The sequence below is a fragment of the Meleagris gallopavo genome, chromosome 2 (assembly GCF_905368555.1).
Source record: "Meleagris gallopavo chromosome 2, MGAL_WU_HG_1.1, whole genome shotgun sequence".
In the NCBI taxonomy this organism is placed as follows: domain Eukaryota; kingdom Metazoa; phylum Chordata; class Aves; order Galliformes; family Phasianidae; genus Meleagris; species Meleagris gallopavo.
In genome coordinates, this window is record NC_139405.1 from 43,971,122 (window position 1) to 43,985,450 (window position 14,329).

Sequence of the window (14,329 nt, forward strand, 5' to 3'; positions counted from 1 at the left end):
TAAATGGGGAGGTTGGTGGCCCTGCCTGAGACAGGGGGGGTTGGAGCTTGATGATCCTTGAGGTCCTTTCCAACTCTGGCCGTTCTATGATTCTGAGAGGCCTGACCAGTGCACAGCTGAAGTGCAGGATCCCTCACCCTGCTGGCCATGCTTCTTTTGATGTGGCCTTCTGGGCTGCAGGGGCAATGTACTTGCTTTCTATTTTGTATCTGCGTAATATGTTTTGAACATTGCTGTTGAGATTCTCATAGCTTTCTAAACATAACATCAAAACTGCTGTCCACCTCCAACATCTTTTGCAGGTGATTATGGGGAATTTTAAATGGAGTAAAATTTGTAATGTTGCAAACTGTCTGAGTTGTTGCCCATAAAATACTTAGTGTAAGAGTTCTTTTTTCCATGCTAGAAGGTTTGTGTTTGAGAAAAATTAGAGCATTAATAAGGCCATGGTATTTGTAATGCCCATTGGAAACATCTGTACAGTGTGGGTATGGTCCATTCTTGTATATAAATTATAGTAATCCTGTAAAGTTGCTAACTAGGAGTTATGTCTTTGTTGTCTCCTTTGAGCTTCAAAACGAACATTGATGTTCTTTGAGAAAAATAGAAATGAATTGTAAAATGATTCTTATGTCAAAGGAGAGAGGGAGTTTGGTTTTAGTCTAAATTTATTTTGAGGGAATTTAAAAACTATTAATTGAATATTTCTGGCAAGTGATAAGCTCTTTAAGGGACTAGTCACTATAAAGCTATATCCTGCACTTACTTTCAAGGAGTCTCATTCAGAGTAGAACCTTCGGAATATGTGACCTACTGTTATGCTGTCAAACAAACGATTGTATTTATTGTGAAATCTAATTAAGAGGGTCAGTTATCTGGAGGACACCTATTCAGTCTCAACAGTATATGCCTTTCTATTCCCTGGTCTCCAACTTCCGTTGTTGTGTTTGCTGAAGAATAATGGAACTTATTTTGAACATGTGTGGGTTAACAATTTTTGTTTAGTGTTACATAGAAAAGTACCTGAGAGAAGCTAAGGAGCAGGCATTTCTAGAAGAGGGTATGTGTTTTATGATATCAAAATTCAAACCATTGTGAGTTATGATTTTAGCTTAATAATGTCTCAGGACATAGCAACAGCCTCTCTCTTATAAAGTCTATGTGGAGTTTATTCTGTTCACCTGGCACTTTCACATATGAGAAACTGTCTTTACTGTGGTCTTTAGGAAGTTCAGTCTCAAAGGAAGATAAAACCTGTACTAATATGTAGCTGTATTGTTCTTAATCATGATTACTTAGCACCAATTCTGAATTACCATTTGGCAAGCACAATTAGGACTGTGAAAACTTTTCAGGAAGTGAATTTTTATTTAGGAATGTTTATAGAATTACCATGATTTCTTATGTAGGAGCATTTTCCTGAATTCTACTAAACTTCATTTGGCTTTGTAGAAATAATTATTTTTCCATCATCATTTATTTCCTTTCCTCTTAAGGAAAGCCATTTAATATATTCTGTATCATCTTTATATTCCAATTGCCTGCCTCCAATCTACTGATGTTTCCTTCTGTATGCATTTAAAAATGCAGTGATTCTTTCATTTTCACCTATTTGCTTCCAGTGTCACTGTTAGCCACTCAACTTAAAATACCCAGTGCCCCCTTTCCTTAATTTGTGGTAATAGCCTGTTTTTGGATACTACTAGTCCTTAGAGTGGTACCAGGTTTTGGCTTTAGAAAGCATTACATCATTTTTCAGAGCATGTTTTCTATATAATATCTTTTATTGTATTTCTTTGCTTTGGTCAGTATTTAAATTAATCCAAGAATTGTATAGGAGGAGCTTATAAAAATTAGGGAAAAAATGTTCTGCCAAGTGAAGAGTTTTCTGCCCTTTCATTACATTTATTTTATTATGTATTGTTTTCAGAACTTGGAGTCAACAATCTTTTTAATACTAAACAAGTACAGTAAAGTGTAACTCTGAAAATGTTTCAGATGTGAACTCAAGTCAGTTATAGGTTCATTCCATAGTATCATAAAATAGCAAGTAGTCTGAGTACTGGAATTTGAATGCTAAATGTTCATGTGATTTAGATCCCTTGGTGTGCTTTTTTCACTTGTCCATGTGGTGCAAAACTTCGTTAATACCACTCAGTAGAAAGACTTCACACAAATGGATGGCAATATCAGATCATTATTTTTATGAAGCAATTATTTTTCTCTTTATATTTCCCCTTGCCGTGATCTGCTGAGAAATCTGAAGACAAAAAGCTTATTTGATTTTTTTTTCTTTCTTCAAGTAGTTAACTATGTTAAACCTTTTTGAAAACCTTGCTTCCTTTTTCATGAATACTACATCTGTATTTTTTTATCTACTCTCTATTTTGAAGTTCATGAACTTTTCATCTTTTCTTCCCGTGTAGTAAAGGTGTATTTTTATTTTCTGTTGCTGTCTTCTTATTTGAATCTTGAGATTTGAGACTGAAGAATGAAAATAGCACTGTTGTTCTTCCAATTGGTTTACTTTCTGCATCTGCTGCTTTGAAGACTTGGTCTCTGTCCTGGGTAGTGAGAGTTTTACAACTATAAAACAGTGATGTTTGTTTCGAATTCCTCTTCTGGGAATTTCATATGCATTTTTTTTAATGTGTTTGTCTGGAAGGAAATGTTAAGTGTCTCCTTACACTATCCATGGCAAAAGATTTTCCCATAAATTTGGTACATCCTGTGCACTTTTACAATAATCTACTGCTTTGAAGAGGTATGTTGTACTATTGGCATTCTGCAGATCTTTTTCTATTATTATTTTATTTATTCTGCAGATGAGTGAGCATTTTATTCTTACCTGATTCTCTTACTCATTCTGTGTGTGCTAATTGAGCTTTGTGAAAGCTTTGAGAAGTCAGAATATGAAAGCAAAATGGTTTAGATGATAAAAGTTTGTTTCATCTGTTGTGAATTCATTTCTCCAAGTTGGACAAAGACTGTGTTCTGTAAAGAAATAGTCCTCAGTACTGGGTTTCATCACTCTTGGATTTTCTCAGCTCCTCTTGCTCTCGTGAATGCAGAAGCTTCATAATCAGCAATATATATGCTTACAGTATTTCCCTTTGGAATATGGATTGTAGGCATTAATTTGGATCAACAGATAAGGCAATATCTGTGTAATCATTAATAATAGGTGTTCTCAGAAGAAATGTTTCCTGAGGCATAAAACTAATAACTGAAGAAAATGAAAGTGACATTGACATAAACAATTTTATCTTACATTTGTGTTGCATTAGTAACTGAGAGCAGAATCTAAAAATATAGAGAAATACTTGCATTCTACCGTTTTTTTGTTTTTGTTTTTTTTTCCCCTCAGTGCTGAAGGCTGTGGACCTAGTCCATCTGATGTCCATGCAATGTAGTCTGCTGTAAAGCATGAGTAATCCTAAACGTGCAAATTGTTATGTGATTTCTTATCTAGGTTGCTTCACAATTAAGATATCATCTCTCTTCTTGTAGTGTGTTCTTACTTGCAAAGGTTGAGAAATGTTTTCCTCCTATAAACCCTAGCCAGATCAATTCAAATATAGTCAAAAACAACTTTACAAAACTGATGATTTGGGATTTCTGTGTTTGTTACTGCTTGGTTGCTTTCATATTAAGCATACTCAGTGTGTAAATCAAAGGTTGTTATTTGTCATTTCTAGCTGCTACCTTTGAAAACTTATCCTGGGATCTGCTAATTAAGCCTTCCTCTGTCTATAGCCTATGCTGTTATCACAGTAGGAATGCTCAGTGTTCCAAAGTTTGCTCTTATTTTTTACAAAGAGCTGCCAGAATGTTGAAGTGCAACATGTTCACCTTAATTTGTTCTTCACTGAATAAACAAACTTTTAAAATTAAAAACTTCATTAAATGAAAGCCAGGAATAAGTTGTTGCCGTGATCGTAGAATCATCATAGAATCACAGAATGGCCTGGGCTGAAAAACACCTCAAAGATCATCTAGTTTCAGCGGCCCTCCAATATGCAGGATTGCCAATCACCAGACCAAGCTGCCCAGAGCCACATCCAGCCTGGCCTTGAATGCCTCCAGGGATGGGGCATCCACAGCCTCCTTGGGCAACCCGTTCCAGTGTTTCACCACCCTCTGTGTGGAAAAACATCCTCCTAATATGTAACCTAAACCTCCCCTGTCTCAGTTTAAAACCATTACCCCTTGTCCTATCACTATCCACCCTCGTTAACAGCAGTTTCCCCTCCTGTTTATACATTCCCTTCAAGTTCTGAAAGGCCATAATGAGTTCTCCCCACAGCCTTCTCTTCTCCAGGCTAAACAAGCCCAGTTCCCTAAGCCTTTCTTCATAGGAGAGGTGATCCAGCCCTCTGATCATCTTAGTGGCCCTCCTCTGGACTTGTTCCAAGAGTTCCATATCTTTCTTGTGCTGGGCATGGATGCAGTACTCCAGATGGGGCCTCACAAGAGCCAAGTATAGGGGGACAATCACCTCCCTCTCTCTGCTGGCCACCCCCTTTTTTAATGCAGCCCAGAATACAGTTGTTCTTCCGGCTGCAAGTTCACACTGCTGGCTTGTGTCCAGCTTCTCGTCCACCAGGACCTCCAGGTCCTTCTCCCCAGGGCTGCTCCGAGGAGTTCTTCTCCCAGTAATAGTATATATCATGTGCATATATAATTAACTCAAATGCAATTTTTACATCCTTTTTGAACTCTGTGGTGCTAGATATTATTGGAGAGGGTAGTAGATAAGGTAGACTTTTATTTTGTCAGCCCTTACTTTTATTTCTAAACTAACCATGTATCTCTCAGACTTCAAAAACTGGAACAGAACCTATACTTTTTAGAGGTCAATTTATTTAAACCATGCATCTAATATGTACAACAGTCAATATCATACGATTGATTGAAAAATATTGTGGTTTTGTTTTGTGAAGGTATATCCATTGATTTGAGGAGCCCCTGCCATCTCACTCATTCTCACTGTTCCATCCCCACTTGGACTGTAGCAGATTGTCAATCTATGACTTGAATCAGGGAAATTTAAATAAAAGAAACACACTGAAAAGGGCAGTAAACAGTGAGGAAAAACTAGAGAAAGGCAGGACAAGAACTACTTAAGCAAGCTAAACTCCCAGAAGAGATGCTCATTAAAATATGATTTAACTGATTGTCCATTGATTAAAGGTTTTCAATGTTGCAAGATTATATATATATATATGGATACATGGATACATGTGTATATATATATATATATAGTATTGCAATTCTAGGTGTAACTGAGCAAATCACTTTGGAGCTCCTCTTTCTTTTAGATTATTAATTTCATTATTAATTTCTCATAGGTTATTAATTTCTTTAATATTCAACATACTGAGAAATTTCAGAGTGACAATTATGTTTGGGGTTTTCTGTTGATGAATAAAATTATTTTTCTGTTTAAATGGATATATTATTAAAATGTTACGGGCAACAAGGTGAACATAAAGACCTTTAATATCAAATGATGTTTTAAAGTTAAAAAGCTAATGACTGCTTTCTTTGAATATTAAATCTACAGTCCTTGCTCTGAAAACTCTTTACAGGCTTACTACTGCTTTACTAAGAAAATGTTATTGAAAATCCAAGTTAAAGAACAGATTTCCATCTTTTAGAACTATGCTCCATAAGAATGAAAGGGTGAAGGGAGAAGTAGTGAGAGAGAGTGTATGAGACTGAAGTAAAGCCACTGAACAGAAATTATTAGAGCAGGGGATAAAAAGTGGGAGAACAGAGAGCAGGACGTTATAAACGGCACTGAAATATCTGTAAAGGAAACTCTTGCAATTAAATGTACATGTAAGAATTGCAAATACAAACTAGAAATCAAACCTTTGTTTTTTCTAAGACGTAAGATCTGAAAGGACTGACTGAGAATCGTTTCTGATGAGAATTGAGGAAGCAGAAGTACTTGTGTGCATGAAAGATCTCTTGGGCTAAAATGTCTGCTTTGGTCTGCTGCGTGACATCTTCCTCAATTCCGAAGACAACAGTTTAATTTATTTTTGAAAAGAACAGTGATGGCAAATTGAGACTGCATCTAAACCCAAATTTAGATTTAAAATTACATTAGAAGAAGTAGGCATCAGTACCACCATCATCCCTGTTTCTGTTTAAAAACAAACAAACAAAAAAAAACCACCAAACCAAACAAAAAAAACACTTTGAAGCAGTTTGGTTATGAGCTCTCCATGATTGTCAGTTTGACCCTAAACTGCTGTTGAAGAGAGTGTGTGAGCATTATCTGTACAAATGCATTTTATATTGAATATTCCTAGTACTTGATTTAAGAGTGCTCTCTCTGGAGTTCTTTCTTTGTGCCAATGAACCAGACTTATTTAGAGCTGTTTGCTCTGGTCCATCATTTCCTTGTTAAATGTTCCAAATTTGTAAGTGTTGTGACCCTTTTGCCAATGCAAGTAATCCTAATTCTAGCAATGCACCCTTGTCAGTTTCCTTTAAACTCCATTACTGCACTCTGAAATTCTACACAAAATGGTTTGGAGACCATTTAACAAATAACAAATTGGAGATAGAGGGATTTTGTCCCTTATGCCACAGTTAATTATTTACTGGAATTTTGGTTTTGTGTTGCAGAATTGTGACCTGGTACAGCAAAGCATCGTTCATATTGTTCAGAATCCACAGAAAAATAGCGATAAGGATGAGACAGAAGACAACCATGCTGAAGGCATTCTAAAAACATTGGAAAGAGTACCTGAAAGTCTAACTCGCATAGATCTCAGTTCCAGCATCCTCCCGTCACTGTCTGCAGGGCTGGCTGTTATTCTGGATACTAAAGAACCCAGCATTTCTCCTCCCTCTGAAAAATCAGGTAAATCAGTTATTTGGTACACAGAATCATAGAATTATTTGAATAAAGGGACTCTTAAAGGTCATCTAGTCCAACTCCCCTGCAATGGACAAGGACATACACAGCTAGATCAAGATGCTTAGAGCCTGGTCCGATCTGACTTTGAGCGTCTCCAGAGACAGGGCATTTCAATGATCAAACCAAAGATTTATTTCTTTATTAGGGCGAGCAATTCTATAACACAGAGGAAAAACACAATATATGGTTTCTTTTAGTTTTCAAACAAAAAATGCAGCTATATTAAGAGATGATAAACAGCTGACACATCTAGCAAAATAATTTTGCTTAGTGGATGAAGTCAATGATTTCTTTTGTTATTCCTATCTCTAAGAAGTCATCATCAATGATAAAAGCACCAAAAATACACAAAAAAGCAGAAGTCTATTGGCAAGCAAAAAATAGTCCTTCTATAATTTCCATAATTGAAGCTTCCTTTACTAGAATGTTTGGAAGCTTTTGCACTGGAAATGTGTTTAATTCTCAATCTGTTGTAATGTTTTCATACCTATGCATTTTATAAAAAATATTTCTATACAATGGGCTTCTTATTTATAGAAACATAGTTGGCACAAGACATGATGATGATTCATCTGTGGATTTGAGTAGTTCTTCACCCACCAAATTATTACAGAATACTTTTTTTCTTCATCATGGGTAACTGTCTCAGGCACAAATTACATCACTGTCAAGTGGATTGTGCTGTAATAATTAAAATGGTTCTGGAGAGATGTTTACAAAAGTCAGAAAGGAATACAAGAATGTTTTAGATACTACTTCTCAGAGTAACCCTATCTACAGACACAGTCTGGCTAAACCTCATTGAACACTGTGTTTGTCTCCATTGAAAAAAAAATCATTTTGTGGAATACCGGACTCTAAGTGGTGATTTGTGGTAACATTCTATCAAAGATGTATTTTTAGAATGATTGGTATGGATGATAATAGCAAACACAGAGGTCCTGGGTACAGATGGGAGTTTGTAAATATGACAGGGATACCTCTGTAACTAACTTGACCACAAAAATAATCATGCTTAACTGAACAGCTACTAAACCATTAGAAGAACTTTATAGAAAATTTCTGAAGTAACTCATGCCAAAAAGAAATGGAAGGGTCAGAGAAGTGTTCCACAACTGACTTGATCAACCTCTCACTGCCAGCTGATGATGAATGAGTGCAGTTTAGGAACAAATTAGCGCCCAGCTTAATGATCCACATCTCTCATTCTCCATGAGTAATGAGATGAGTGGGGTGCATGCCAATTTAAATCTGTTAAGGTAGGGACAGAGTTTCAGACTGGGCCTTCAGTCTAAGTCAAGGCAGTGGTGTTAGCTCCTTAATGCTTTTTCACTACTGTACATGATATTTACATGAAATTAATAGTAGTGTTTGACTTTACAGAATAGTTTATATGTGTGTAAGGCATTTTAAAATGTATTATGCCGTGCATTTTTTCATAGTCTGCAAATTCTGTGAAGCTAGGTACAAACGGGTAGGTATGTTCTGTTGCAGCAAATATTTCCACAGCAGAAGGACAACTGAGAAAAAAACATACTGCATATGTGGTCTAGTTTTATCTGAGATTATATTAAACAGGTTTTTTTTGGTTGGTTGGTTGGTTTTTTTTTTTGTTTTTTTTTGTCATAAGGGAAAAAAACAGCTTCCTGTAATGACTGACAGTTCTGCCTGGAAGAATATTAGTAAGAAGGTCTTTTTTAAAGGCCTTTTGTCTTTTCTTTGGCTTGTTATGACTCTCACAATGGATAATTGACCTTGCCTCTGCTCAGCTCTACTACTTCTGTTCAATATGGAGGATTTTTATGTCTTTATTGTTACTGGAACTTGAGATAGGTTAATTTGTAGTCTCTTCATTCATTAAGATGAGTACTAGTCTGGGTTAAAAATGATCCAGCAAGAACAAAAAGAAAAAAAAGATTAACCCAGAGATCTTTTCTTTTTTAGTGAGCTCTACTGTGTAGTAACATTTGCCTTGACATAGTTGCGAGGAGTAACAATAGTGGGAACAAGTGGCTGTGGGCTACCTATGCAACTACTACTGCTTTAAATATTTTTAAAGCTATTCTGTTAGAAGGTGGATGGTTTCTGTGATTAACCAGAAAGAGAAACCTATCCAGTAAAACCAAGCATTATTCTTTTCTGTTTGTGAGATCACACACAATGAACAGAGAGCAATTCCCTGTAGTCCTTAACCAGCTTTTGTTTTATTTTGTCCACCTTCGAATTATAAGGAGGAGGGTTTGTGATTAACTTTTGCATGGCAAAAGATTCTCTTAGAAGCTTCTCTTAGAATCTTTTGCATCATTTGAATGGAAGAATATTATTTTTGAAGTGCTGAATTGGAGATCGAACTGTAAAATTTTACCAGATAATCCAGTAGAGAAAACTTGTTATTTTGTATTGCTGTTATGTATGTACACTTATGCAACATGCATTTATAGTGTGAACTGGTGCATTTGATTAGACAGTTGCCTTTATGGCCTGGCATCCTATCTCGACTAAGCGCCATTATTTGCTCCTTGCAGAAGAGCACAATGGGGCATCTTCTTCCCAGCTCACCCCCTTCCTTAGTGGCAAGTAATGAAAGCAACTTTTTATTTGTCTGGAGAACCATCTTACATAAATTGTGTTTGGAATGTACAAAACATGTTTGTCCATGAGAAATTCAAAAGTTTGACAGTCATTAACAGGCTGAAAAAAATGAGAAAATAGATGTAAGTTATCCATGCATCAAGAATTTCCATGCTTCATCTCTTTTCGGACAAAGGTAATAGCAATGCATTTTTCTGTCTGCTCAGTAACACCTTGTATGACTTTTAATGAACGTGAAACAAAAATCTGGCTTAGCTGGGCCAAGATGTAAAGGGTAGCAGAAAGAATAATTGATTCTCTTCCATCTACTTAGGAAGTTTTTTACCAAAACTTAACACCATTTGAAACCTGCTGTCCTTGTATCCGAGAGAAATACAAGTTATGAAAGGGGTAAACTAGTCATTAGCGAAACCTCCATGCTGTCAGTGCTTAAAGTAGGAAGCTATAATTATTTTGAGCTTTAAATCAGAGTCTCATTTGTGAAAGATACAGGCAGAAACTTTTAGAAGAAAAATCCAGAATTTAGAGTTTGGGTAATGAAAACTGCATACTTCTAAGAAAAGCTCTGAAGAATAACAGAGAAGAATTTATCTAGGAATACTGTCAACAGTATATGAATACATCTTGAATAATATTTTATTGATTGTGTGTTGAAATTTCTGTAATTTCCTCTGTAATTGATATTACATTTTATTAGGGTTCTTTTAATTAAAACGAGGATGTGATTTTTGGGTCAGATTTGTTTGAAGTAAATGAGCAGTGTAAGCTCCAGCTGCACTTTAAAATTATTGAATAGTTTTCGAAAACTTATGCTTTCAAATTAGCTCTAGACCAGGGAACAGCATGATGTACATCTCCACCTCCCTGTTTTCACGTGGCATTCAGTTGAGTATCCCTAGACTGAAAAGTACTTCTGCAGCTTTTTCTTACCCTCTTTTAGAGAGTGCCATCAAAATGTAAGCATTGATCCATCCAAAATGGCCTCCAGCAATACAAGAGCATCTGTACTGATACTCTTGTAAGCATTTAGCAACTGAACCAGACAATACTCAGGCAAGTGCAACAATGAACTTACTTTCCAACAGCCTACTTTTTCTTTTCAGTATCACAAGACAAAATATTTAAGAATTTACTATTCCCTCAGAAAAGAAAGGGTTCCTATTTTTTTTCTTTTTCTCTGCTGGCATTTAGTTCTATTTTTAAATGAGAAATTAATCAGTATAAAGAATTTTCCCATGGTATCATTGTAGCAATCATTTGTTGATTAATTATAAAACAATTTAATGAATTAAATGTACCTAAGGTCTATGGTATTGTAAATCAGTAGTTTGAGGGTAGGAAATCAGTATTCTCTTTAATTCACATTATTTAATTAGGTTCTTTTTTTTTTTTTTTTCCAAAGCTATCAAAATCTTGTTCTAAAAACAAATGATCAGAGAACTTGCACTGACTTTTTTGAGATATTAAACTACCATTTAATGGTGGTGGTGACATGATTCTTATGGTAGTTCTTTAGACAGACATGCATTTGAATGAGATTCATACTACTGTTCAAGAAAAAATATTATTTTACATAATGGTGACCAATGTGTTGTTTCAGTAGAAACATTTACGTAACTACTTAGATTAACATGGTATTTTAGATTTGGTCACTGATAATTTACCTTTGTATGAGAATTAAAATGCGTTATGCCATTGTGATTTATTCTACATTTGATTCAGAGTTTCTAAAATACACGGTTTTACAAACTTTTAAATATGAAATGGAAAATCAATGTGAAGATCAATCTACATCCAGAAGAGGGAAAGAACTAATTTACTTGTTTTAGAAAAGCAGAACAAAGTATCAATTCAGCAGTAATATACTAGTTCTGATTTTGACAAATACTTTCTGAGAAGTATGGATGCATTTGTCTTCATTACACACTGGATGAGTACACTATATATGCAATTCAGTTGCAACTGAACAGAGCTCACTGTGATTGAGTATGTAGAGGTCTGATAAATAAGGCCAATTTCAAACTTTAGAAGAAAACTTTACAAAATTCCTACATTAACAACTCACTTTCTGCTAATGGTTAGCTTTGGAATATTGTTAATCATTAGCACTATGCATTCATTACATATACCAAACATTGTAACTGTTAGAACAAGAACATATCTTGAATTTTCTGTCAGTATACAATATTATGGAGTCAATGCCTATGTGCCTTGTAATCACACAACTTAAAGTGATGAGGCCTGAAAACTCTGCCAAGAGAAATTAGGACAAAAGCAGACTTTTGTTCCTTTCTCTCCAGATTTTCTCCACACGTTTCATGTTTATGTACTACTTGCCCCCTTTCCAAAGGCAATCTCAACTGCACCTGTTACTGCTTATCCTTCCTAGGTGCTCTGTACCTCCAAGATGTAATTCCCATTTTCTGTGCTTATGTGTTTTGTTTTTCAACCTTTTGCCACTTGGGTGCTTCCTGTGGTCAGCTATACACATCTTTGTCCCTCTGATGATCACACTGATCGCATACACAATGCAAAATACTCAAACATTGCCCCTGTGTCATCACAGTGTTACAAAATGCTTTTAAGACGTAGCCATACTTCATGTTCATCTAAAGTAGGAAAACCCTGGTGTGTGCTAAGAGAAGAATATGACCATAACATTTTTATATGGTGCAGTGAGATTACATTTAATTTTAAATCAATTTCACAGAATGTTTGTTGCATCGAATTAGAGTTTCTATGAAGTTTTAAATGTTTCCAGACTGGAAAATGTTGCATTGCAGAAGTTCTCAAACTGTGATCCATATTTGAAGCTCTGATATACAGAAGGGTATTTATTGGTGATCCACTGAAGCAAAAGTCACAGTGATCTAGCTTCATTTACTCATTTTCACCTGCTAAAATATATACTAACAAATTACACCTCTTGGTTATTTGCTGGATTATTATTGGTGGATGCTATATTGGTATGCTTGGAGATACCGAGGACAAGTTTATAAGGAAGGCCTTTCAGTTAAAAGTAATTCACAGTATGGTAATTTTTCTGAAACAGTGCTCTATTTTTTGATGCATTGCATAAAGGAGGTTTTGTGTACACAAGTCATATCTCAGTCAGGAAAGAGCTATTATACAAGATCAAACCAATTGTTCGTCTAAACCTAGTTATCTTTCTCTTTTATACTTACCTGTCTTGTATCCAATTCATCGAAAGAAAGCAAGTGTTCCTATTATTTAATATTTAGAGAAGGAGCATTCCTTTTTGTAAGCAATCAACACTGTCTAATTGTCTTTCAAGTCTACTCTCTGAGTAAGTTGATGTAAACGATAATGGTGTTCTTTAATTTGACCTTCCTTGAAACAGCACTTCCTAAACAACCTCCAATGCCAGTTCATGGGTGAATTGCAGAACAGAGGGAGAGTTTTCACCCAACTAAATAACTGTTGCTGATTATCATAGAATCATAGAATCTTTAGAGCTGGAAGGGACCATTAAGGATCACCTAGTTCAAATCCCCTGCAATGAACAGGAACACCAGAGCTAGATCAGGTTGCCCGGGGCCTTATCCAGCCTTCCCTTGAAAGTCTCCAGGGATAGGGCATCAACCACAACAGTAGGTAACTTAATCCAATGCTTCACTGCCCTCACTGTAAAAGATTTTTTCCTTGTATCTAACCTAAATCTTATCCTCATTGAGCTTTAAATCATTTCCCCTTGTTCCATCACTGCAGATCCTGATAAGGAGTCTGTTTTCTGTAGCTCCTCTTTAGATACTGAAAGGCTTTATAAGACCACCTTGCAGCCTTCTCTTCTCCAGGCTGAACAGCCCCAGCTCTCTGGATCATCCCTCTGGATGACATCGCATCCCTCTGGTGTGTTGACTGCACCCCGCAGCTTGCTGACATCAGCAAACTTGCCGAGAGTGCACTTGACCCCACTCCCGATGTCACTGATGAAGATATTAAAAAGTACCAGCCCCAGCACTGACCCCTCGGTGTCACTGATCTCCATCCTCTCTTTGGACATGATTCTGCAGCCAGTTCTTTGTCCATCAAACAGCTCACCCATCAAATCCATATCTTCCCAATTTGGAGAGATTCTGTCGTATCTTTTAATTTTTAATAGCTAACTAAGCTTTAGAGAAATATTCTGGTCATTCTGTTTCCAGTAAGGTTATAAAAATTTGCCATTACAAAGTCCTTGGGAATTTGTTCTTATGTGTATTGCATTTTCTGTTAGTGTTATTAACCCTTGACAACTTACTGCTGCAATACTTCCAAGTTCTCTATATAAAAATTGATATTCCCTCTTCACCTTCCAGCAACAGCAAAAAGTGATTTTATGAGACATTAGCATAATGGAACCTTTTCAATAAAATGATAAATTGAGCCCATTTCAGAAAACAGAACACACAGTTGATAATTTATTGCGGTCAGTGCCATGCTGGAGACCTCATTTGTATCATATGCTTTTAACACTGATGAGTATGGTGCCATTTTCCCACACCTTGCATGTCCATGAAATTCATTTGAGAGATGTTCTTTTTTACTGGAGCCAAAAGCTCTTCTGGGAATGCTCATCCTTACATGACATAATTATCTCCCGTGAACGTGTCTAATTACTTTATTGTTTTTAAAGGCCCTTTCATGTTAATTGAAGCCAGTAACATTTGCTAACTCCCCTGTGTCAGTAGGGAGGGTCAGAACACTGCTGTGTCCTTGGAATGTATTTTGTCTGTTTATAGGTGACAGCATAGATGGGCTTACTTCTGCAAATGCAGAACTTGCATCTTTATGCCACTG

At 36.1% G+C, this 14,329-nt stretch overlaps 1 protein-coding gene across 1 annotated transcript in view; it reads left to right on the top strand.

Moving 5' to 3' along the window:
- Positions 1 to 14,329, top strand: part of PRKN (parkin RBR E3 ubiquitin protein ligase) — a 681,807-nt gene that overhangs the window by 210,349 nt on the left and 457,129 nt on the right. Inside the window, exon 3 of the mRNA XM_085216933.1 lies at positions 6,643 to 6,880. Within this exon, the coding sequence (XP_085073059.1) occupies positions 6,643 to 6,880 (238 nt within the window). The remainder of the gene's footprint in view (positions 1 to 6,642; positions 6,881 to 14,329) is intronic.